General features: G+C 32.2%; 1 protein-coding gene across 7 annotated transcripts in view; it reads right to left on the minus strand.

Moving 5' to 3' along the window:
• The window catches only part of CSMD3 (CUB and Sushi multiple domains 3), a 1,172,992-nt gene that overhangs the window by 1,003,526 nt on the left and 142,287 nt on the right, over nucleotides 1-27,179 (minus strand). For all 7 annotated transcript variants that reach the window (XM_070630871.1, XM_070630869.1, XM_070630875.1 and 4 more), the window contains exon 3: nucleotides 2,109-2,221. In XM_070630871.1, the coding sequence (XP_070486972.1) occupies nucleotides 2,109-2,221 (113 nt within the window). The remainder of the gene's footprint in view (nucleotides 1-2,108; nucleotides 2,222-27,179) is intronic.

Genomic DNA, 27,179 nt, shown 5'->3' on the forward strand with positions numbered 1-27,179 from the left:
CCCAACCAACTGACATTTTTATTTCAGCCTTGTGAGACCCTGAGCAGAGAAACTAGCAGAGACCACCAGGACTTCTCAGCTACAGAACTGTGAGATAATATATTTTTGTTGTTTTAAGCTGTTAAATTCATGGTCATTTCTTACAGTAGTAATACAAAACTAATACACATGGTAAAACATACTCATTATAAATCAGTACCAAAGATGTTCTGCAGCATGATGGCTAATCCCTCAATACTACCAGGATGCCTAACACCTCATATTTTAAATCAGGATCTCCCAAACATACCTTTCAATGTCATGAAGACATATGAATCCATTTTCACTAAAGTGGAAAAAACTGACAGAAATTTAATGTTGCATACATAGAAACAATGGAAAGCTATGAAAATATTTTTGAGTATGTTACATGAAACTTGACAGTCAAACCAGAAAACATGGCAACTTCATAATTCATCTTCCAAGTTACTACATTTTCAGTATACTTAGTACTTACTGAAGGGGTAAACTAACTTAAGGGATCTTTATACTTTGATAAACAGAGTAGATGTTTTCTACTAAGGAGCCCTTAATAGAAAATTATTGTATTACTAACTTCTTCAATATTGCCAAAATTACACTTAAAATTAAACCTTTGTATTTATGGTGTTTTAAACTGTGAATTAACTTACCAAGATAAAAATATTCCACTGTTGTGAAAGCACCTTCAAAAACTAATGATTATTACTATCACAATGGAGGAACGGAGGAAAACAAGTCTCGAAATGCATCTTTTTGTAACACTTTAGAAATGTATTAGGTAGAAAATAGTATTCAAAACTGCTGTGATGTGGGATTATTTAGGATATAAGACAGAGAAAATGTTTTTACTCAGTTGCTTGCTAGAGGGTATTTTTTCTAGGGAGAAGAATAGCACTAGATGAAATGTTTAGTTTAAAACTTTCCACACATGCAAACTGTCACCCTTTATACTAAAGCAATTCTATTTGACACATGATTATTTTCTAGTGTGCTCTTTAAACATGTCATGTTTAAAATATCATTTTATTGATATTTAAACATATAAATAATTTGAATTATTATGTGCTTTAGAAAGTAACCTCTCCTGCTACTGTATTTGTGTATCTCTTATGATGATATTAGACCTGGTGTGGTGCATTCTGGTAATATGGTCCTGTGGAGATGAGTTGAAATCTGATATGCTATTCCTATGGGGAAGGGAGGGGCTCTTCCCTAAACTAGGAGAGTTTTATTGTCAAATCACATAAAGAAGAAATTACAAGTCCATGACCTCTATCTGAAATCCTTGAGAATAGATTATTTTTGCTATTAGAATTTTTTCTTATTTTAAAAAGGGAAAACATGCAGATTCTGTGCATTTTTAACACCGTCAGCAGAGCCTGTGGTACCAACAGATTATCAAACAATATTTGCATAGTGAAACATGAGTACCCACACTGTGTGGCATAAATAAAGATTATAAACAGCCTCTAATCAGTTCAGGTCAGATTTTGATGCTAAATGAGTGCATACCAAACCTCCGGATAAAAACCTTCAGTTTCAAGAGCTTCTTAGTTTTCCTCTTTGTGGTTAAGGGATTATGGATCTGTGGGACTGGAAATTCTGGTTTCAAATGGAAGATGGCAAATCTTGTCTCTTAAGGGATTTTTTTCTCTTGACTCTAACTTGCAGAGAAGACAGTTTACCAGTTTATTTTCTGGTGGAGAGGCAAAGCACAGAAGAGAATAGTGTGGAGTCTGAGTTGCCTGAATCTCAAATCAGACCTAGTTTCCTGTTACTCTCACATTTAGTTCCCATTTATTAATGTCTAACCCTAGAGTGATTTCATGATCTCATCTCCTAAGAAAATTTAAGGGAAAGATTTTCCTCTGTCTAGGCACACTGCACTGAAACATTAAAGCCTACTAATTCTAGCATTGTATTATATACTAAAGACTATTAAGAAAGTGAATCTCAGGATAGGATTTGGGATAACAATATGAACTGTATCTTCCTTCCTGAGTATTCTTGTTCGTTTTTCATCCCGCAGAATTTTGGTTTGAATATGTTAAGCTGGGAAGTGATCTTTTTATATTGCCATCACTTACCTTCATAATATACTTTGAACCCATGAGCACTAACTGCAAAATCACTGGTCAAACGTAGTGAGAACACAGATTTGGTACTCGTCACTGGCGGTGGCAGATGGAATCCTGTTAACCTAAAAACATAAACGGAATTGTTAGAATTACAGATATTTTACCTAATAGAGTTAAAAGAGCATTAAAAGTTATTTTATCAAATCTCCAAATTGTCTAAGTTATGTGTTTGTGTATGTGTGTATTTGTGTACATGTGTATATGAATGCATTTATAACATGTTGATTAGAAGTCACTCATCAAAAGCAATTACTGTAAGTATAAATATACACTTATTTATGTATGAATGTGTGCACTGCACTCATTGCTGTTTATCATATCCATCACATACATCATCTATATGAAAATATTGATTAATTCAAACTTGGGGAAATGAATTGTGAGAGTATGTGTTTGTGTATATTTTATGCCATTGATTTTAACAACTGAACATTTAAAGGATATTTTAGTCAAATAAATTATTTTCCTGATAGTTTAGAATATATAGAAAGAGTGGGAAGTATTTAGTGAAATTTAATATTAAAGGAAGAGATGTGATCTAAATATGAAATCGTTAAACTGAAATGTCTACAAATGAGAAGTGATTTTGTTTTATCAAATTCCCAAGTTCCAGTAAGTGTTATTAAAATTAATAGTTGCAAATTACTTTTTAGTTAATATTGCATATGTTTACATAACAAGTATTTGCCTGATATTTTTCCCATAATTTATTACTTATTTTGCTAATAATTTATTGCATATAGTTACAAGCTTGATTATACAAAAGCTGATTTACAATTGACATTTTTTTCTAAACCAGAAAGGAAAAATTAAAAATAAGAAAAACCATATTCATGGGATATAATTTTATAAAACTAATGAAGATTTGTAATTTTTAATTTTTCTACGAATTGCCTTTTATGTTTTTTCATTTTTTATTATTAACATAAGAATAAGAATTAAGTATTTTATGCAAGGGAATGATACTGTTTTTCTTTATATACTTTTACTATTTTTTGCCCAACATTTTATATGTAGGATTAGTCTACGTTTAAATTACCATATATTTGTTGCTGCCTAGCAGTGGTTCTCATGTTTGTCTCAGGTCTGCTTACACTCTAAAAACTTATTGAGAACCCCAAAACGATTTTGTGGGCTAGATCTATCAATATTTACCCTGTTTAAATTAAAACTGAGAAAAAATTTTTAAATGTGCATTTATTACTTAATTTTAAAATAAGTAAAATAAGTCTATTACATGTTGAAATAAATAATATTTCAATATGAAGTAACTATCTTTTCCAAAAAAAAGAGAAGAAATCATTGCATTCTAGTTTTGAAAATTTCTTTAATGTCTGGCCTCTTAGTAGAAAACAGCAGGATTCTCATATATGCTTCTTTATTCAATATTTTGCAATATGTTATTTTGTTTGATAAGTATGAAGAACCCTGGCCTCACTTAGATATGTAATTGGAAAAGGAAAGAGTATTCTAATAGCTTTGCAAATAAAAGCAGGTACTCTTGTTTGATACTACACAAAAACCTGACAAGTTAGTTGCAACATTAAATTCAAGTCATATCAATTAATTTTTATACTCTGTAACATTAAAATCCATTGGTTCACCTTGCACATGTAATCGATTATTTTTACTCATGCATTTTTTTTAACATCATGCATTGGTAATTTGAAATGTATTAGTTCACTGAGTTAGAAAGACCTTTTAAATGTTGATGCATTTTCTTATAGTGTCAAAAAATCACATTTATTTTTATTGTTACTGATCTCATCAGAAATATCTTTAAGTTGGCGGAAGCTCTAAAGCTTACAGTGGTGGATTAAAGTTTTCCAAAACTCTAACGTTTTACTTGAAAACTCAGATATCATTGACAACAAATTCTGTCAGTTGTTTTCCTTGAAGTATCAACTCAGGTTCTTTTCTTTCTTTCTTTTTTTTTTTTTTAGAAAATAAATACCAAATATCCAAGTGTGACTAACCATAGTTTATAAATTAGTCATTCTTTCAAATAAAAAGGTTGTTCCATGAAAAAAGTTCAGCTGACAACTCAGTTATATAACTGTTTTCCCTTGAAACAACAATCATATTTTGGTAGGTATAAGAAGGGGTTTTGGGGCATAATTTCCATTTTGTCATACGTGTTAAAAAAAGGGATACTACAGGGTAGATATTTAATGAGATAATTATTTACAGCTTCAAGAAGAACATTCTTAAGTACAATTGGATTATTATTATTATTTTTTTTTTCACTGCAAGTGTGTGGTGGTAAAGAATACGACTAATGACTACTAGTAGAGTTTGAGGGCACCAATTAAGATGTAATGCACTAGCTGTTTTACCCGTTATTACTTTTGTACCATGAGGGCAAATGCCAACATGGTGAAAAAGATGAATGATGTCTCAGTATTATTATGGAAATAGTTTTAATCTTCTGGACCCCTTGAAAATGTCTCAGGACCTCCAAGGATCAGTGGTTCACATTTTGAGAACCATTGCTGTGTAGGAATCTGCTGCAATAAATATACAATACTTGTTTTATTCATCCTACCGTTGATGGACCTTTAGCTTGTTTATTATTTATCTAGTGTGTTTTCATCAACTTTCTTGTAAAAGTCCATTCTTAATTATGTAGCAGTTTCTCTAGAAACTTTCTCTAGAGTACACAAGCATTTAAAGCTTTAAATTTTCCTCTTTTTGCTTCATAAGCTACATCCCATAAGTGACCTATTCAAAGTGTTTTCTAAATTCCTTGGTGATTTCTTCTTTGGCCCATGGTTGGAAGTACGTCTCTTAAAGATAAGCATATGGCTTGCTTTAGTTATATTTTGTTACCACTGTGTATGTCATTTGCATTACAGTTAGATAATGTTTTCTGTATGAATTTAGTCCTTTGAAATTTATTGAGATTTGCTTTAGCAGTCAGATATTGTAAACTTTTTATTATGTGCCTGGTTTTCTTATAAAGAATAAGTATAGTATTTTCCTATTCCTAATCCAGTTTATCACAAATTTGAACAACACCTATTAGCTCACAGTTATGTAGGTCTAGGCAAAGTGTAGCTCAGCTGATTCTCTGCTTAGAGTCTCACAGGGCGGACACGGTGTCAGCTGGGCTGCGTTGCTTTCAGGCACCTCTGGAGCTACATCTGCTTCCACTTTCAAATTCATAAGTCCGTTGTCAGAATTCAGTTCCATGCATTTGTAGGACTGAGGTTCCCATTTCCTTGCTGGCTGTTGGTGTGGGGTTATTCTCAGTTTTTTTTCCTCAGAGATTGCCTGCGTTCCTTGGTTTGTAGCCCTCTTCCTTCACCCTCGGACTCAGCAATGGCAGTCCAGGTCCTTCTCCTTCTTCAGATCTCTCTAGTCTCTCCTTCTACCTCATCTCTCTGCTGCTGCCTCTTCTGCCTCCAGCTAGAGAGAGTTCTCTGCTTTTAAATGTGCATGTAATTAGATTGTGCCCAAACTGATAATTCAGATACCTTCTTATTATAACATCTGTAATCTTAATTCCATTTGCAAAGCTCCTTTTGCCATTTGATATAATATATTAACAAGTTCTGAGGGAACCATTATTCTGGGACCGTTATTCTGCCTACCATAATGGGTGTTCATTATTGGGTAGGTGATGTATTCAGTATTTCCTTCAGAGAAATTTGTTAATCCTGTTCAAATGGTCTCTGTGTTGACTGTATTTTTTAAATCTGGTCTACCAGATACTGAAAGAGATATACTGAAATCGGCCAATATGGTTGTAGATTTTTGTATTTTTCCTTGTAGTTATGTCCATTTGAAAATGTATTTGGGGGCTACATTATTAAGCATATACAAGTCTAAATTGTTATATTTCCTGGTGAATTGAATATTTTGTCTTTAAGAAGTGCCACGCTATTTCTAATAATGATTTGATCTTAAACTTTATCTTATCTGATAGTAATAAATCTACAACTTTCATTTATTATGATTAGGCTGGAACATCTGTTTACCTCCAAACTTTTGGTATCCTTATTTTTTTAAATGTATTGCCTATAACCAGAATATACTTGGGTTATAGTTTTTATACATAAAAGATTATAATTTTATAATCTATTTTATAATCTTGATCTTTTTGTTTGTTTATAAATATGTTCTATGTATAATGAACTATACATATAGTGAATGTAATATAATGAACTATAGCATGCATGCAGAAGATGTGTACAATCCAAAGTGTACATACTGCTGAATTATCACTAATTAATTTACTAATTAAACATATTTCAGGTCAAGAAATAAAACATTACAAGCAATACTGAATGTCTGCTTATGCTCCCTCCCATTCATTTCTACTTCACTCCTCCCCTGACTTCTAACAAAACAAATTAATTTTGCATGTTTTAGAACTTTATGTAAATTAAATCATATAATAAAATTATTCTGCCTCTGGCCTCTTTGACTTGACACTATATTTGTACTATCGTAGCAGGAGTATGGAACTTCACTTTCATTGCTATTAGGGTTCCTTTTTATGAATATACTGCAATTTATTTACTCACTATACTGTCGGTGGACTTCTTTTTCCATTTGAGTCTTTTATAAATACTACTGCCATAAAAATTTGTTACATGTTTTGTAAGCATATATACATATTTGTATTGGCAATGTATCTAAGTAGTGGAATTGCAGGGACAATGGGTAACTAATGAGTTATTAAATAAATAATTTTCTCAATAGTTTTCAACCTTACTTCTTGATATAAAGATATAAGAATAAAACATTTCCCACTTTAAGTGCTCAGAGTATTTTTTCATAAAAAATAAGAAACGTCAGAAAAAAATGACAACGGTTTTGCAACACATGAAAAAGTATGAAAACCTATTTACTTCATAATCAGACTATTATGATGTTATATCAGATGCTATGTTATGAATGGTGGCCACCCAAAAATGCCCAGGTTTTAATCCCTGGAATTCTTAAATATGTCACCTTATATGACAAAAGGAACTTTATAGATGTGATTAAGTTATGATCTTAAGATTGAGAGATGGTTCTAGATTATCTGGATGGGCCCAAAGTAATCACAAGGATCTTTGTAAGAGGGAGGCAGGAGGGTCAGAGAGAGGAGATGTGACAATGGAAGCAGAAGTCAGAGTGAAGTGATTGCTTGCTGTGAAGATGGAAGAGGGATGCCAGCCAAAAAATGGCAAGCAGCCTCTACAAGCTGAAAAGGGCAAGGAACAGATTCTCTCCTTAGGGCCTCCAGAAGGAATGCAACCCTGCTGACACTTTGATTTCAGCCCTGTTAAATTCATTTTGGACTTCCTTTCTCCAGACTGCAAGTTAATAAATTTATGTTGTATAAACCACTCAGTTTGTGGTAATTTGTTGCAGCAGCAATAGAAAATAAATGTATAGCTCTCTTTTGGGCTTTGGAATATACATTTTTTCAAAAATGTGTCTAAAATATTAATCTACTCTATAAATGAAAATGGAAGTCCCAAGAAACCTGGTTACCCACTCTAAGTCACTGAAACTCATGGTGATATTATACAAAATAAATAGATTCAGAGCCTATTGGTTTAAAATTTACTTAAATATAACTTTTTAAAAAAATCTCTGTAGGTAAAACATGCAATTTTATCCTCACATTAGAAGGCACAAGAGTCTGGGAGAAATTAAACAACTTGATCGAGTTCACAATAGAGGCAGGTCTAAGACTACAATTTATTGTTGTGTCCCATTTTCTAGTAAACACCCTGCTTATCCTTTCATTGTCTTTGGCATATAAATTAAACCAAAATATTAAATATTTGAACTATTAATGTACACATAAACATACAAATTATTTTACAAGAAATTTCAGATTTTTACACTAATTCAGATAGATTAAATAATCCAATACTTTAAGATAATATTTAGAACATTTTTACCATTAAATTATCCAAGATAGAGGACAATGTAAGCAACTTTTCCCTTTTATCAAAAGCTAGTCTTCTGCAGTTATTTTAAAATAATAGGCATGTAGTGGCATGTTGAATAACGAGATATTTAGTTTTCTTTTTCATTTCAGTAAATGAGGGAAAATGTATATTTTTAAACTTATTTTCATGATAGTTGTATCATTATGACGAATTGCAGTAACTTATTTTACCACCTCCTGTAATACCTTGCTTTTGATTTGAAAATAAACTTTCAGTTATTAATCCCATTAGTAACTTTTCTTTACAAGACTTCACTTTGTAGTTTAATATTTACATGTGATTATCTATCAAGCATCTTTCTTTCTCCTTTGGACGCTAAGCTTTGTGAAGTCAGTGCTTGGAACTCACTAATTTATCACCAGTGGTTTGTGCAATGCATACTGTGTAAGAGGCCCTCAATAAGTAGCTGTTAAATTAATGAATTGAGGTGGTAGGAGAATGTGAATGCCATCAGAACACATTCTTTTCCAAACTAAAAATTGTGTTCCTGGAATACTGTTCTCAAGAATCATAAGAATGTAAAGGAACTCCAATTGTTAAGAAAATTCAGATAGTCTACATAGAGACACTTGTTCAGAAAAAACAATGTTCACCATGTTATTAACCTCAAAATTTAAAAGGAGACCATAGATCTTAGGCACATCTGTTTGAAATATATTTGGGATACAACTATATAATTTTAAAACTAATATGACGTACCTTTAACATGAGTCATAAGTTACAATATTTAAATATACACATATTTCACTTGAACTTAACACATTTTCTATGTACTGTAAAAGTTTAATATTTTGTGGATAAGCATGTTATTTTCCATGGAATTGTTTGTACCAATTCAGATATTTGTGAAATTTAGTGTTTTGCATATATTATTAAATTATTATATCAATTGTATTTCCTTCATACTGATAAAGTTGCAAAGTGAATGACATTTTGTATTCCTTTGAAAATAATACAAGAGTGTAACTCTGTTTTCTGTGACTTATAATTGTAGAAATCATTGCTCAATATCAGTAAATTGTTTAAATTCATATAGCTGGTAGGCAGTGGAGCAAAGATATAAACTCAAAACTTCCAACTCCAGTCTATTTCTTTCCCCATTATAATTTTCTCAAAAGGGAAATGACTATTCTGTGAAGAAAGAATGCATATCTAATTCATCTTTGTATCTCCAAAGTGCCCATAACAATTTCTTAACAAGTATTTGGAATAGATAAGAACATGATTTTACCCACATGATAGCTTTAAGTAGTAGAGGCTGCTGAGAACTGTATCACGATTACAAAATCATTGAATTAAAGGCCAGGAAAGTAAAGAGGAACCACTGGTTGTACTTGTTGATACTTTTATAGCAAATATTACCAGTGGGTAGCAAAGATATTTCCCTACTGGGAAAACTAAATAAACATAACAGGGGAGAATCCTAGAATGATGCAATGTAAATTTCCTTCAGATGCTCTTTTTTATAAAAGTTAAAATTTGAGAAGGAATGGCTAATAAAGGGTTGAAACGAGTTAATTTTACTAAGTAACTACTTTATTTTGTGGCATCACAACAATCAACATTGTCTCTCACCATAAATTTGGTGCTTAAAAATGCATGGGAACTCAGATTAAAGGATAATCATTTCCTTTTAACGCCTTTAATTTTATGAAAAATTCATAATGTTTCCTCTATTTCACATTTCACTCTTATCTAGTAAATATTTCGTCATGAACCAGGAATAACTTACTGCCATTCTTCCACTAAATTCTCTCATAGAACAGGGTGGCACAACATATTGGTTGTTTTTTCATCTTATATTTAATAGTTTCTAATTTATAACCCGTATTCTCCCTTCTACCAATCCCACATTCATCCCCAATCATATCTTAGCATTTTGTTCTCTACTGGGCAAAACACTGATCAGAAGCTGTTGTATGTTTTAAAAATCACACAGAGTGAGTGATCCCATTATTTCTCATGCCCCCCCTTTAGATGAAAACATTCTCTAAGCGTTTTCTCTTACAAAGATTCAGAAACATCAGTGATGTTTCATACTGTAATGAGTAACTAGTTACAGGAAGAGTTAAATAATGAACATAACTATATATCAATGACAAATATGAAAAGTATGAAAGTAATTTGGTAATTGATGCAAAATTGATAGAAATTTAAATTATAAGAAAGTCATTTAAAATGTCGATGCATGTGTTCTTTAAATAATAGGCTGTTCATTTGAGGATTTGTTTTTAAATTAATGGCAATTAACATGCCATTTTATAGCTTATTGGAAACTCTTAAAGCATCAAGTTTGGTCGATAAGAATCATACCTGTCTCATTATGTAACTATCTGTATCAACTTTTAACAGTGAGATATTTTTATTTCTAGAAGACTTGAGAATCAAGAATGACTAGATCTGTACTATCTCTAACAATGCAATCAAAGGGCTCTTTCAATATGTATATTTTTAAGGTGCCTATCAGCCAATTATAGTATTTTAAACTTTCTCTAGTAAAAAGTATGAATGTAAAAACGATAGGTTTAAATTAAAAAACTACTAGCATATTACTGCTTCTAATGAGATGAGGGAAATAGACATGGGAGTGGAAAAAGAGAAAGAGAGACCTTTATTTAAAAATAAAAGTGGTAACAGTACCAAAATCCCAGGATTTTTTAAATCAGAGACTCATGTGGAATGGCCTGGTGTATTTTCTGGAACCTAAGAAATAGCCACTAAATGTTAGTTTCATTAGTGTTATGACTCAAAATCCACTGCCCTCTCATCTGCACTCTGTGTCATTCTATGGCTAAGATAAATTGTTTTATAACACCAGCATCCTCACAGTGATTTCTCATTACTCATAGTAAGATTTTCGGATGTGAATTATCTTACATTTTTAGTTTGGTTATACAGTTCTTAAAAATGATCCTTGTGATATACAGGGGATTCTCTACTGAAACAAACCATTAACCTATTTACTTTCAGAAGGAATGGGAAAATCACAGGAACAAGTAGATGTTTAAAGTAATGACTGTTCTATGAGAATAAACCATGCATACCCTATTGATATTGGGGCACAAGAAGCACAGCACAGTAATTCATAGTTATGTCAAGATGACAGTAATTGTAATATTAAAGGGAAAGATGGCTGTGGCAATATTTGAATAATTATATCATTTGTTAAGAGTAAATGAGCTGAAGCTTCTTTCAAATACGAAATTCCTGAGAAAGAGATCATACGTGAGAAAAGCAAATTTGCAATGTTAGGGACACATGCTTGATCTAGATCTAGATATGGAAATGGATATGGATACCGATATACATATGGGTATGGTTAGGGAATAGGGTAGATATGGATATGACTCCGAACATAGTAAAGATACAGATAAAAAGGTAGGCAACCAGCATTCATTTCCACTCTTTTCTGTTCTTTCCACTGTGTTGAAGTGCCTATAATCCTTGGAACTATGCTTGCCAGAATACCTCTCTTTGCCAGTGGTATTCTATATTAGATTTTATCAATGAAGTCACTTGCATAAGATGTGGAGTGTGAATTAAAAATGTAAGCCATTACTATGTCTTGGCAAGTAGGTGCATGGACTCCAATAGGTGATAGAGGTGAGGTTTGGGGAAAACCCATCAGCGTGCCAGAATTCTTGTTTAAAAGAATTGTTTGGGTGCTGTGAATAATTGAGCTCATCACTAGTGTTTTCTTGCAATTTCTGCAAATTCCTGCTTTCCTGAAAGCCAGTGAAGGTTCTCTCTGATCTTCATACCCCAGCCTTAAGTTTAGAATTCTTGTTATTCTTATGTTCTTGCTTTAAGTATTTCAATTTTTTTGTCTAAACTCTGAGAGATGCAAAAATGCTATAAAACTGCTATCCCGTGGAGAAAACATTTTCTTTCCTCAAAAACATAGCTTGAGGATATCCTCAACTCAGTATGTCTAGAGTCACTCCATTTATACAAACCTCATTTTTTTTCCAGTGACTTTGGAGGTTCATCTTCAAGATCAACATTTTATCCAGGCCCTGTGCAATATATTACTGGAAATTTTCTTCAAAATTCAACCTTTTCAATTTCTTTATCTGCTGCAAATACTGCAAAACATCTACAATAGCCCCTTTGCTTGATTTTCTTTTTTTTTGATTTGTCAAATTATTTATCTTTAAGGCTATAAATGGCCATAATTCCAAAGGTGTTCTAGTTGAACCACTGAGGAAACTTGAAGTACAGAGAAGTTACATTGGGCGATTAGTCAATGTCAGACATTTAAGTCTATTTTACAGTGTCCCCACCTTGCATAAACACCAGCAATTGTTAATGAACATATTGTTTCCAAAATTTGAGGTTTTAAAGAAGCAGCTGAAGTTAGTGACTACGAGCTTGGATTCTAGACTATACAATTGGAAAACATATTCTACTGCTTATCAGCAATTTGATATTGGACAGGTTACTTTATCCCAATAAACTAGGAATAAGATGAGGTTAATACTAGGAATTATCCCATAGTTATATTGTGAGGATTAAGTGGGATAATGCCTGTAAAAATTTAGCACAGTGTCTATCACACGCTGAATATTATTTTTACCATAATTATTTTGATAATGAACCTTCCCAGGCTCATCTAATTAGCGTAAACACATTAAGTGATAACTCTGGGCTGTACCACCTGGAGTAAACCTCAGTGCTGTCATTTGGTATGTGTGACAATGGGTAGGTTTCTTCCCTCCCCTTCTGTTTCTTCACTGGCAAAATGTAGATGTAAATGGTACCTATTCCTTAAGTTCTTGTCAGTTTTGAATATGTTAATACAAGCATCTTACTTGGAACAATGTCTGGCATTTAGCAAGCACTACAGAAGTATTTGCTATTATTGCTATCCACTCTTGATGACAGATGTGAGAATTACCAGCTCTTTCATGCACCGATCAGAATTTCCTTCCTGTACCACCCAATTTTTGATACTTATAATAAACTTGGATTATTTGACCAAGTGTAATCCTTGAAGTATATGCTATTATGCTCGTCTAAGTATTTTTTTCCTTTGAGTTTAGTATTCCTAGGACTTTTGATTATTTTGGATATAAAATTAGTAAAGACCCATTACACGCTATTTGCTTAAGGTAAATTTAAGGCAAAACTATGACTGAGAAAGAGATGGGAGCATTTGTTGCATCCTTGATCACTGATAAATCTTCTTAATTAGGAAGAGAGAGAGAGGGAGGGAGGGAGAGAAGGGACAGAACACATGCGTCTTTAGGAACTTACAATGCTTGATATTGAGTTAAGTGATTCCCCACCCCCCACAAACCCTGCCATCTTTTTTTGGTACTTGTCCAAGATATCTAACAGACAATATTATACACACCTTTTCAAATGAATATTGCTATACTTCTTCATGGGTTCTGTACATTCGTAAGGAAAAAAACCCCGTGATTTTATAAATGTATACTTTGCTTTCTTCCATACTGACGACTGTTTGTTTGATTCGCTTATCCATTGTCCACCAATAATAATTTAACTCAAAATTAAAGGCTTTATTCCACAGAAGTGAATTACTGATTATCTCTCAGATTAAGCAAAGCATGAAATTTATATGACATATCATTTATCTATGTATTTAAAACATATGTATATTAGAAGTGTGGGATTTTGTTTTTCTGTTTTCTCCAGGTGTTAAAGGGTTTGCTCTTGAAAGAGAAATGACTGCATATTGAACCAATGTGTATACATAGATACATAATATATACAAAGATATTCTATATTGTTTATGACATGTTTCAATGATGAAGACAAATTATAATTTTATTTAACTTAAAATAGTTATAGAAAACCTTTTGAGATTCTATGCCATTCGCCAGTTTTATGGTCTTGAATATGTAAAAAAGATATTAGATGTAGTATTATCTTATACATAAGATAAATAGAGTACCGCAGTTGGAGAGTTTTAATTAAAGCTTTATGCTGGTGACGACTGAAGATGTTCTGATAAAGATACTGTACAATTTAACGTAGATATTCTAAAATTTAGAAAAGTGGAGTCTTTTTTAGAATAGTTTTGATTCTGTTTTAAATCTATAGTATTTTGTTTGCAAAACTATTGTATAGAAACAATTGAGAATATAACAACCACTAATACAAGACATGGGTAACCATTAATTATATCCATCGGGCCCAACACCACTTTCTCATAAATTTGTACAACTTCCCTTTGAGATGATTATCTTTTTATATATAAATATATAAACATACATACACACAACTGGGGAATAATATAGCATCTTGAAAACTTTCTCTAATAATTTTAAGTTAAATAAAATTATAATCTGCCTTCATTGGAATAGATAATAAAAGTATTAATATGAGAATGCAATGATATAGAACATATGTGCAGTCATTTCTCCACCTAATTAATTAGTGAATTTGGACATGATTTGAAGGAATTTATTGTTATCAATGATAATTTTTTATGTCAAATGCAAACTCATTCAGTCCACTAATCTATTACTTTAAAATAATAATCATAATTCAGATCCAAACATTTTAAATTAGACAACTTGTTAAAATTAAATAATAAATTACTTCTTATACTGTTATGAACTGTTTTATTGTATATAAAGTATGTTTTTAAATCACCCTTTTACATTATCAAGATGAAACAATTGTAAAATTTTCCAGTTCATAACATCGAAGATGATTATGTTAGCAAACATAATTAGATAATGGTATAAATATTCCATTTTTATTTTAGAAATAATGTCTTTGTGTATCTTGGTGTTCCATTTTCAATATCTTAGAGATTCTCAAGTGATATTTACTAGTATGGAAAATAATACTAACTAACGATATTATAATAAACTAACAAATATATATAATTTAGTTTTAGTAAAACATGGAAATATGACTTGAAGTTGCAATAGATATTGCACTATGTTTCTTTTGTCCTGTTTTAAATGTAAAAGTCTCCTGTAGTATAAAGGGTTTTTTCCATTGTCAATAAGTTAATATTATTACATTAAAATTGGAGTGATTAGCATAAAGTAACTCATCAGAATGTTTCAGTCGTTTAATATATCCTTGATAACTGTGGTAGGAACTCATTGGGACAATTAAAGTAGATTTTATTTGTAACACTGCATTTAAGGAGAACATTTAAGAATCTCATTTCTTTATAGTTTAATGATATTCCTATGTAAGAAGGTAACCTAAGGAAATCATGGATCCTACATGGAAGAAATAAAAAATATTGAATTCTTTCCATAAGGCTAATAGCCATATATCTGTAATTTCTTTGTAGCTTGAGACTCCTTGGAGAGCACCTTGTTAACAATTATAATAGGAAAATAGGCAAAAAAACCCCACCAAGATTGTCCTGGGAATCCAAGATGTTTGTTCTACTAATAATCACCAATATATCAGATACTATAAAATATAACTCATAATCATACAAAATGAGTCATTATCTGTATCCAAAATCGTATATAATCATCTATAAACTATGAGTCAGAGTCAAGGACATAACTTTTATTTGAAATAAGTGTGTATTCTAATATGAAAAATCTAAAGGAAGTAAAATAAATACCAATAGACAAATGCCAATTGCTATGTCATAGTGAAAATAGAAAAAGAGAAAACAGTGCTTGCTTATTTACATTTACTTTTCTCAAGTTTCTACTGACATGACATGGACAAGGTTAGAATGAGAGCATTATACTTTTTTCTTCTCTTTTTGGTGAGGAAGATTGGCTCTGAGGTAACATCTGTGCCAATCTTCCTCTATTTTTTGGATATGGGATGCCTCCACAGCATGGCTGATGAGTGGAGTAGGTCCATGCCAGGATCCAAGCCTGCGAAACAAGGTGCCACTGTGGAGCACATGGAACTTTAACCACTCAGCCAAGGGCTGGCCAGCATTATACTGTTTTTTAAAGCAAATATCTAGTTAGGTTTAGGAATCAGCATTTGTATATCATATTTTATAAATGCTAATATGTCCTACGTATTGAATTTATAATGCTTACCTTAAAAAGGAATTTTTAATAATTTTTACGTTAAAGTATAAATATCATTTCTGTTTCCATATAACTTTGGAATTTGGGTGCAATTTTGATAGAATTTCATAGGAATCACAGAAATAGTTTATTTTTTATATGGAGTAAACTAACATGAGAAGAAAAGAAAACTAGTTGAATTTATAAGTAACTGAATTCCTGAAATTGAGCACACTGGCAAATATAACATTAAATACTTATATGCAGAAAACAGTGCATGAAATAAGTATAGAAGTTAATTTATATTCAAAATATTGTTATAGTCCTTTGTAAATTATGAGAAATGATGTGAGAAAGAAATAATGTAATTTTAATCATTAGATCAATGAAGATATGGAGAAAACAGAAAGCAAGCACATTCATTACTAAGTACTGGTGGGCATACTTAGAAACTACTTTGAAGACAAAATTATCTATAAATTTAAATTGCACAATTATATGGAGGACTATAATCAATTATTTTCCTTAGTCCTAGAGGATAGAGAAAGGAATAGACTTAATTTACCCATTAAATAAATTTAATGTGGAAAATTTGGAATATTCTTGTGAATGTGACAAAAACGTAACTTTTGAGGTAGCATATGAGATGGCATACTGTTAAATATAATAGTTTTATTAGTTGTAGTCAGACAATAGATAGTTACACTGGAGGTAATTCCTATAAAATGAACTAATGAATTAACAAAATGAGAAGAAAGAAAAGGAAAAAGGGAGTGGAGAAGAGTGAAAGTAGGGAGAATATAAATGAAAAAAACCAACAATAAAACTTCTCAATAGTTTTCATAATGGTCAAACAAAAAAGCTCTTCAAACAGGCATTTTATTTTGGAGTCCTGTTTAAAAACCCCTAGAAACACATTCTCTTTGTGATGTTTCACTGATCTTTACCCCATGACATACCATTACTCTAGCCTGGTACTTTATATAATGTGGACAGAGGCATGACTTCAATCTTTCTACTATAAAATTTCTCTCTGAATATTCTTACATTAGCCTCTGATAGATGCAACCCTTTCTTCTCTAGACAACCTTTTACCTTACCTCTACACCTATATATCTAATCACTGTTTTACATTCCCACTTTGATGTCTAAGCATCTCAGACATATGTCCAAAATCTATATAACAGTTTAAAAACCTGTCTTTTCCTGTCTTCTCTTTTTTAGTAAATTCTAGTCTTGTTTAGGCTAAAAAGCCCTGGAGTCTTCCTTGGTAGCTCTCTCACACGTTCTGTGCATGCAATAATTCAGTGGAATCTATGGCCTCTAATGTCACAAAATATCTGCAGTATATGTGCTGGTTCCTCACTACCTCTTTGCTTCTGACACAATCCAAGCCACCATCATCTCCTACCTTGATTATTTCATTAGTTTCCTCAGTTCCTGTTGCCCTCTGGCAAACCTCTCTCTCCCAGTATACCCTCAACTTGATTGCTAGAGTAATCCTTTGAAAATATATGTTGATTCATGTGTCTTCTCCAATGATGTCCAAAATCTGCCAAAGGCTTTCAAAGCACTTATCATAATCTGCCTAACCTATGTCCTTGTTTATTTTCCATCTGATCTCACTAGAACACAGGCACTACCAAGGTGGAGAAACCATGTGCATCCACAGTGCCCAGGCCTAGAATAACGGCCTGGCAAATAGGAGGCTCTCAAAATGTTCTTGGAAGAATGTACGTATTTTTTATTTAGGTTGAATTTCAGAACCATTAGTAGTAATACACAAATATTCTCAATTTTTGAACTAGGAGGAGAGGAAATAAAATATTTTAAAAATGACATTACTCTGGAATGGCTCTAGTGTTTACCATATAGAAACTCAGGGTAATATAAGAGAGAAAAATGTAGTCTATTCTAATTCTAATTAAGTGTTATCCATTAAAATAGAATATAAAGTATATAAAATGAATTTCAAATCCAGATACTGGTTTCTATTCCCATTAACTCTACTTAAATTTGGATCCTCATCTTTTATCTAAACTTTTTGGATAGACTCTTACTATAAAGCTCTTCTGGTTCTAGTCTTACCTACCTGTAATCTTAGCGTTTCCTCCACAGGCCTCCTAAAGTGAAAATTTATAAATATTTGACCAAGGAACTACCTTACTTTGCTACTTATAATCCTTCAATAACTCTTAATTACGTACTAGATAAAATCCGTGTTTTTGATTAAAGGTCATTCATCTTTGCAGCAAGCCCATCTTCCCAGGCTAGTGTTTATTCTAATTTAATGACATCTATAATATATTTCATCCATTCTGACCATTTTGCAAGTACCTCCCACAAGGGAAAATGAAAATTAAAACAAACAAACAGGAAAGTAAAAATTAACTCTAATGGGTCAGTTATTTATTGGTTGTTCGTCATTCCCACATCCGTCCTTCCATAAGCTGCTCAGACTTCTGTGCCACCTGCCTTCCTGATGGGTTCTGCATATTAGGAGGCACTGGTGAGAGATCAAAAATAGACAGGTGGGCATGTTACTTTGCTCCTTTCTCTTCTTTCTCTTCTGGCAACAACTATGGAAGTGGCTGCATTGCCTTGATGGTTCCAGCTTTCATCCTGGAAGCAGCCCTTCTTCATGGTTCTAGCAGTGGCAATGTGGTTGCTCTTCTATGGAGTCAGCCTCTGCTGGATGGCCCACCCCCTTGGCTCCAGTGTCTGTTAAATGCCACTCTTTTCCATGGGGACAGCATTGTACATGGCACAGCAGCCAATGTGTTCTGCAATCTGGAAATTCCAGCCCCTTCCTTTTTTCCTGTAGCTGTATTTCCTTCCTATAGTAAATCATTTCTGATTACTTCTTCCTCTTTGTTTGGTTTCATCTCTTCAGGTCTTTTAAAACTAGTTCCCTATATTAAATTCCTTCTGTTTATTTTTCTAGTTATATCTTGTCTGACACACAAAAATTATTAGGGAAGGTGGCTGTTTATAGGTAGAAAATCATTTTCTCATTTTTTTCCACAAAAGTTTTAGGAAGAAGGAATATGAGAAATGAAAATAATAAACAAATACGTTATTTTCAGTTACAGTTAACAAAACACTACCTTGTTGATCATAAAATTAGATCACTGTTTTACTATTGCTTTCCTTGGGTAAAAACACATTTCCATATATGATATGCTATCTCCATCAAAACTAAATGTATGTTTATGTAGTCTTCTATCACTTCTGAATAATGTTTTACTCTATACTCTCTGAACCATTAGATAGATCCTGTTGCTATGATGTATTAAATTAAATGTGATATTACCACATATACATGTGTGGCTTAATTTAATTTTCACTAACAAGGACAATCATATTACCTTGAAACGTGCCTTTGAAATTAAAATTTTTATGTGAACAAAATGCTTTCTTTGGCTACTTTTATGCCAAACCAGCAGAACTATTCTAACTAATGAAATAATATTAAATACTACCAGTTAGGAAGTTTCTGAGTGTTCAATATACATTATCTCATTATCTCCCTTAACCTATATGACTGTATATGACTTTATTTTTGTTATTCCGTTTTGCAAATGAAGAAACTGAAGGCCTACAAGGAGAAATTACTTGTTAAAAGTCACGTTGTTAGTAAATGGCAAAGCCAGAAATTAAGGCTATTTTCTTTCTGCTAACCTATGGTGAGTCTCAATTCGTTTTGGTAAATTTTCAATGAGTTGTTCAGTTTTTCCAAATTATTCTGACACTGAAAGTTAATGTGAGTACTTAAAATTAGTCCAGGGACCTGGAAATTAGAAGATCACCCTTGTCCTGAGTAGCTTCAGTGAGATGACGCATCAAATTCAGTGATTATTAACACGAATAGGAAAAGAGGAAATATAGAAAGCCTGTATTGACTTATTTTAAGAAGCTTAGCTATGAAAGAAATATCAGTTATACTGTGATTGACATTCACCGTGATAAAGGACAGTCCTTATTACAGGCTTTTGGAAGGAGAGATTGAGGCACTGGATAATAATGTAAATATTAAGACAAAGTCATAGAAGTCAAGATTTTAAATTATCATCACTAATGTTTATAGGAAGCTTTTTTTGTGCCAGGTACTGACTTAATGCTTTACACGTTCAGTCAATAAAACACTGTGAAAATTGTCTTTCTATATTCTCATTTTCAATAAAGTTTAGAGAGGTTAAATGACTTGCTCTCCTATTTATTTAGTGGAAGAATTAGAATTCAACAGAGATCTATCTGACTCCAAAATAAATGATTTCTACCAACTTAACATTATTACCACCAAAATTTAAATGTAAAATGAAGATGAAAAAAAGAAAGACATTTGAAATTCAATATTGAAAGCAAAAAATACCTTCCAATCAAAGGATATCAACACAAAAATGACTGTGTTCAAAAAAGAGTCTAAGGTGAGGTTGAAAAGAGTTATATAAAATACAGCTAAAAATATTGGAAATAGAACACTAGCTTGAGAATACGTGAGTAAAATAGAGCAGTAGAAACCAATAAAACTTTCCCTAACTTCCAAATAAAATATTTTCAGTGATAATATGACAGTGTATATTGACAGTAAATGTGTGATCAGATTCTAGAAGGGATTACCATGAGAACAATGGAACTGAACACTAGTTGATGGCAATTAGTGTCCTATGAATGCTTGCTACCATATAGAGAGAATACCAAAATGTTGGTAGAAAGAAACTATCTTTCCTCCTGTTTCTTGGATAAGGAGCACAAGATCTGTACAATTTAAAAAACCAGTCGACATTATGTCTAACATGTAGTTCCAAAGAGTTATCCTATCACAGTAACCTTCTTTCTGCATTCACTGAAAGACAAAATCCCAGAAAACAACCAGAAAGGAAACTGAGTGGCTTCTTGGTAGACCCCATCCAAGAAATAAAGCATTTTATGGAAGGAGAATGATAGGAAGAAACATGGTAGTGTTACTTTCTAATAAAACTAAACACGTTACTTGTATTTGTCCTTCTTATATGCTATGACAAGAAAAGCATATCAAGCACATCATAAATGCTTGATAAGAATGAACAAAACATTTTCTGTTAAATATTAATTGTAATATATATTTTCAGTTAAATTATGTTTTATTAAATTAACACAGTCGTGCGTCACTTAACCACAGGGATATGTTCTGAGAAATATGTTGTTAGGCAATTTTGTCATTGTGTGAACATCATAGAGTGTAGTCACACAAACCTAGATGATATAGCCTACTACACACCTAAGCTATACACTACTAATCCTGTGAGACCACAGTCATATATGCAGTACATCATTGACTGAAATGTTGTTATGCGGTTCATGACTGTGTATTAAATTGAAGAGAATTGCCATATATCTATTGCTGATTTTAAGAAATTAATGACCACAAAGCTAGAGAAGATACCCTATGAGATGTCATTACCTATTATAAAACTATAGTATTTAAGGCTGTGTGGTATTACTTCAAGTGTTAACAAATAGACCAGTGAAATAGAAAGTCCAGAAAAAGAACCACACATAAATAGCTACTTGATTTGTGATAAACTGAGCTGCAGTAGAGAAAAGATTGTTTTCTATATATGGTACTGAATCAAGTATATACTCATACATAAAAAACAAAACAAAACAAAAAATATAAACCTTGCTCTCTACTTCACACTATGCACAAAAATCAGTTCCATACAGATTGTGTATCTAAATGTTAAAAAAAGTTAGTAAATAATAATACTAGGAAAATATCTTTGTAGCCTGGAAGAAGCGAAGGTTTCAAAATAAATCACAGGGCCGGCCTGGTGGCAGGGGGCTTAAGTTTGCATGTTCCGCTTTGGTGGCCTGAGGTTCCCCAGTTCGGATCCTGAGTGCAGACATGGCACCACTTGGAAAGCCATGCTGTGGCAGGCGTCCCACATATAAATTAGAGGAAGATGGGCACGGATGTTAGCTCAGGGCCAGTCTTCCTCAGCAAAAAGAGGAGGATTGGCAGCATATGTTAGCTCATGGCTAATCTTCCTCAAAAAAAAAATTATTAAAAAAAGTAAAAAACAGCAAAATAAATCACAAAAGGATTAATTATGAAGGAAAACAAGGAAAATATTTGATAAATTATACTACTATACTACGTTAAAATTAATAACATCCATTTTTTGAAAGATACAGTTAAGAAAATGAAAAGGCAAGGCACAAAGTGATAGAACTCTTATCAAGAATATATAAAGAATTCCTACATATTGTTAAGAGGAAAGTAGACAGCCCAAAAAAAGATGGGCAAAGATGTGAGCAGCACTTTATGGAACATGATATCCAAATGGCCGATAAGCTTATAAAAAGTGGTCAACTTTGTTAGTCATTCATGGGAATGGAAAGAACACCTTTTCTCACTGAATATTTTCTTAATGAACGTATATTAATTGATATATTGTCAGTCCGTCACAGGCAGAAAAAAATTATTTCATTTGGAAAAGAATTCATATGACCTTCCGGGAACATCTTGTTATTTTTAATCTAGAATATTTTACAGTTCTTTTTAAAATTAAGATAGTGTTAAAACTAAAATAATTTTCTATCCTTTTTTTGATGCTTGTGCTTATTTGTAAAATATTTGCGGAATAGCTATTTAAGTGTTACACTGCCATGACAAAAGTGTAAAATATGTGCCAATGGCTTAGCAGTCAGGCAATAAGTGTTGAAGAAATAGGTATTACAGGCTAGAAATATAATGATCTATTTTAGGCAATGGCACAGCATTTGGTAAAGCATTTTTCCTTTTTCAATAATTTTGAGGGTCTACTTGAGCCTATTGAGCTTTTAATTCTAGAGAATGTGGCTGAAAAAGCCAGAAAGAGTGTGAGAAAATATTAGCTATCTTTAGAAATATGTTACAATACATTTGTACGTACATACACATATTCTACAATACAGATATATATTACCAAACAGAGTTCAAACAAGATTTGGCTGGTTTTCAAGCAGAGATCAAAAGGACTGGAGATTAGAGACAGTGGCCTTCCAAAACTGGAACGTCAATTTCTTCTGGATACAAATATTACTAAGTAAGATTGAAAAAGGATCAGAGAACAACGAGCCTCAAAGTTATGAAATAACAATCAGATTAAGAGTGCCGTCTTCCCATAAATTCTCACGTTTCTTGACTTCAGGATATCCACCAGTAATTTGAGAGAGAGAGAAAAAAAAGATGATGGAGGAAAAATAAATAAAACCTATTTTAGAATTATATTTAGAAAAGAAAACCAAAAACTTTGTATATAGTTACTGACATATGGAGCTCAAGAAAAGCAAAAAGATCATAGTCTTGGGCTGGCCCTGTGGCCGAGTGGTGAAGTTCCCTTGCTCTGCTGCAGGTGGCCCAGTGTTTCGTTGGTTCGAATCCTGGGCAGGGACATGGCACTGCTCATCAAACCACGCTGAGGCAGCGTCCCACATGCCACAACTAGAACGACCCACAACAAAGAATATACAACTACATACCTGGGGGCTTTGGGGAGAAAAAGGAAAAAAAATCTTTAAAAAAGAAAAATGATCATAGGCTTACTAAGTTATTATGGAAACTATATTGCCTAATGCATCACAAGCCAGGATAAAAATCAACTTTTGAGTGAGGCTTAACACAGACTTGAACAGGCAGGAACTTCTGCAGCCTGCAAAAAAGACACACCCCAGAATATTCACTTCAGCTGTGACCATGGAGGGTAACGCCTAAGAAAGCACATCCTTATGAATGAGCTTCCCATTCTAAGTCCACTTTCTTGCTGTGTGCACTGGACCCCATCTCCCCTTGCTTATGGACACATTTTAGCAACTGTTTCTTTTTCTTTTTCTTTCTACATCATTAAAATTTCTTCTTTACTGAATTATTCCTATTAGGCTGAAATACGATCATCTCCCATCAAATAAATATAATATATATAAATAAATATTCATGTAATCAAAATAACTTCTGTTATTCCCATATTTGCCTCTGGTATATCTTGTCTTTGTACCCAGTTTCCCAAGAGATCTGGTATGGTAGTGGGTTGTATTAATATCACTTTTCTTTTGCTGAATATTTTCAGTGATCACATCTCATCCAGAAATAACTTGACTTTTGTAATTAGAAAACCTTATTTTTAAAATGAATGAAATGAGGTTGCTGAAATTGGTCCATGCATTTTAAAAATACCCACAAATATACTGGTAGTTTCTGTGGCAAGTTTCCATCTTCTATGCATGTTTTTAGCCTTTCTGTCCACCATTCAAAGTGTCATATATTAGTATTCTGAAATTTTATTTTGATTTTAAAACACCTCAAAAAAGCAAATCTGAAACAAATATATAATATACATACAATACATTGATTTTAATATAGTTTGAAGATAACAATATTTTATCACCAGACTTTGCAAAGTTCTTACATTTGGTGTATATCTGTATACAAACTTATGACCCCTTCTATCTTACAAGATTAGTGAGAAGATTATTTACAAAATTATTACCTGTTTCTTGAATTCTTGAAATTAATTTCTTTTTGTCGTCCCAAACTTTCGCCCAAATTAGTATTATAATCTTTTATAAAATCAATGCAAGTTAAAGATTTTTAAATAACATTTTTGAATTTATTTATAGTTAACTTGTGACTTCTTTTCATAAAAATACAATTTAAATGTCTTTGATATTTCTAAAAAGATCACCTGCATGGCCGTGTACTTAATTACATATTTTTTATGTTGATAAATCCAATTATTTTTCTATGTGGGCTCAATATCTTTAGCTATCTTAAGAACATCAAACTGGAAACATCTATGAAGGAAGAGTTCTCTTTTATGCAATCATTTCTGTGACAGAAATATGTCTTTGGAAGGAGGGTCACTTCATAACAGCAAATAGGTGATTTTTTTAAAAAAGTGATCCTGCTGTAAATATGGGTCCTTTTCTTATACCCTTTAATGTTGTTGGCCATTTAATTTAGATTTAATAAAATGACTTTATAAAATAAGTGGTCAGTAAAAGTTATCTGATTCTATAGTTGTCTAAAGTAAATTTTCTAATCCATCATTCAAAAGTGGTATAGTTGAAAAATGTAAATACATGTAACTAATGAGCTGTGTTCTAACCTATTTAAATGCAAACTTCAGTCTCTTGAAAACCTAATTTTGTTATCTTGGAGAAGTTATTAATACTCATGAAATATAATTTTCTCATCTGTGTAATAGTATTGGGAATAATACCTGAAATGATATTATGAGAGTTGTATATAAATAGCCTGACACAGAGTGTTTATTCAGAAAATATTGGTTTTTAACAGAGACTATCTGTAGCTTCCCTTACAATATCTACATATTAACAAATCTAAATGAATCCACAAAGAGTTAATCTGGCATACCTAATCTAAAAATTTACTTAAGGTTTTAGATTGCTGTATGAAATTTTTGGTTATTAAAAACATTTATATTTATTAGGACATCAAGTTGCTCTCTGTGATAGTCAAGCAGGCATTTTGATTATGCCATCTTACAGATGAGAAAATGAAAGTTTGTGGAGAGTGAGTGACTTGCACAAGAAATACTGCTAGTTAGTGACTTATAACACCATATGTGGTTTGCTTTAGGATATCAAGCAGGCTAAAGGAAGTAAACCTGTCACAGACTTACAATAAAACATTGAATAAATATAATCCATGGAACAAAGTGTTTAAACTTGCTTTTTGACATCTTTTGTTTTATGTTTTAACTCCTGTTTTAATGGTTTAATTTAGTCTGTTTCTTCACTAAAAGCCACCTCAATTCTTTTTGGCCACATGCCTAGTATAAACAACAAATGATTGTGTATACTCTTGAATCCTTGCCTTACTCAGATTTGAAAGAGTCTTTTATGTTGACAAAAAGTTCTAGAAACCCCATCTGTCCTTGAGATCTATCCAATCATTAATTTGAATACTCCAAAGTGAGCAATGATATCTAAGGAGAAGAATCATTAACTGCCTAAGGTGCATCACAATTTTAATTGGCTTTTTTTCTAATTCGCTTGCATGCCCTGTGGCAATGTAATAAGTCTTTAGTAAATTAAAGTGTTGGGGAGGAGACTCCTTCATACATTCAGGATTTATCATAGGCCTAAATATAAAGTCTGTTTTTAAAGCTTCGGAAGCAAATGCAAGAGAATATCTTTCCATCTTTGGATAAGCAAATATTTACCAGACTACATAGAAAGGACTAGCAAATAAATAGTAATAAATTGGACTTTGTAAAACTAAAAACTTCAGCACATCTAGAGATAGTGTAGTAAAATGAAAAAGCAAGCCATAGATTGGAAGAAAACATTTGCAATGTGTATATTTGTCAAAAATGATATAAACATTGCATAAAGACACAATGATATCAAGACAAATGAAAGAATGCAATTAAAAATAGGCAAAATATTTGAACAGACACTTCATAAGATATATCAATAAGTGGTGAATAAGCACATGAAAAAGTGCTCAATATCATTAGTCACCACAGAAATGCAAAATAAAAACACAGTACAGATTGACAACCTCAAATGTTGGTGAAAATGTTGAGCAATCAGAAATCTCATACAGTGATGACAGAATATAAAATGGGCAACATTTGGAAACCTGTTTGGGAGTATTTTTTAATGAAATTAGACATATGCTTACCCAATAACCCCAACAATTCCACTACTAGGTATTTGTCCAAGAGAAATGAAAATACATCCACAAAAAGACTTGTGCACGAATCTTCATTGTATCTTTATTCAGGGTAGCCCAGCACTTAAAACAATCCAAATGTTCATTTGCAGGAAAGTAAACAATTCATGAAATGAAATGTACTCAGCAACAAAATGGAACAAACTGTTGATCAGCACAATGTGGGTGAATCTCAAAAACATGCTGAGTGAAAAAGACCAGAAACAAAACAATACATATTGTAACATTCAATTTATATGAATATTTAGAAGGCCGAAACTAATCCATGACGAAATCAATTAGTACGGTAGTAATCTGGGAAGGTGTAGTGATTGACTGGAAAGGAATATGACAGAACTTTCTGGGGTAATGAGCGTATTCATAT

The sequence above is a fragment of the Equus przewalskii genome, chromosome 8 (genome assembly GCF_037783145.1).
Source record: "Equus przewalskii isolate Varuska chromosome 8, EquPr2, whole genome shotgun sequence".
NCBI classification, from domain to species: Eukaryota; Metazoa; Chordata; class Mammalia; order Perissodactyla; family Equidae; genus Equus; species Equus przewalskii.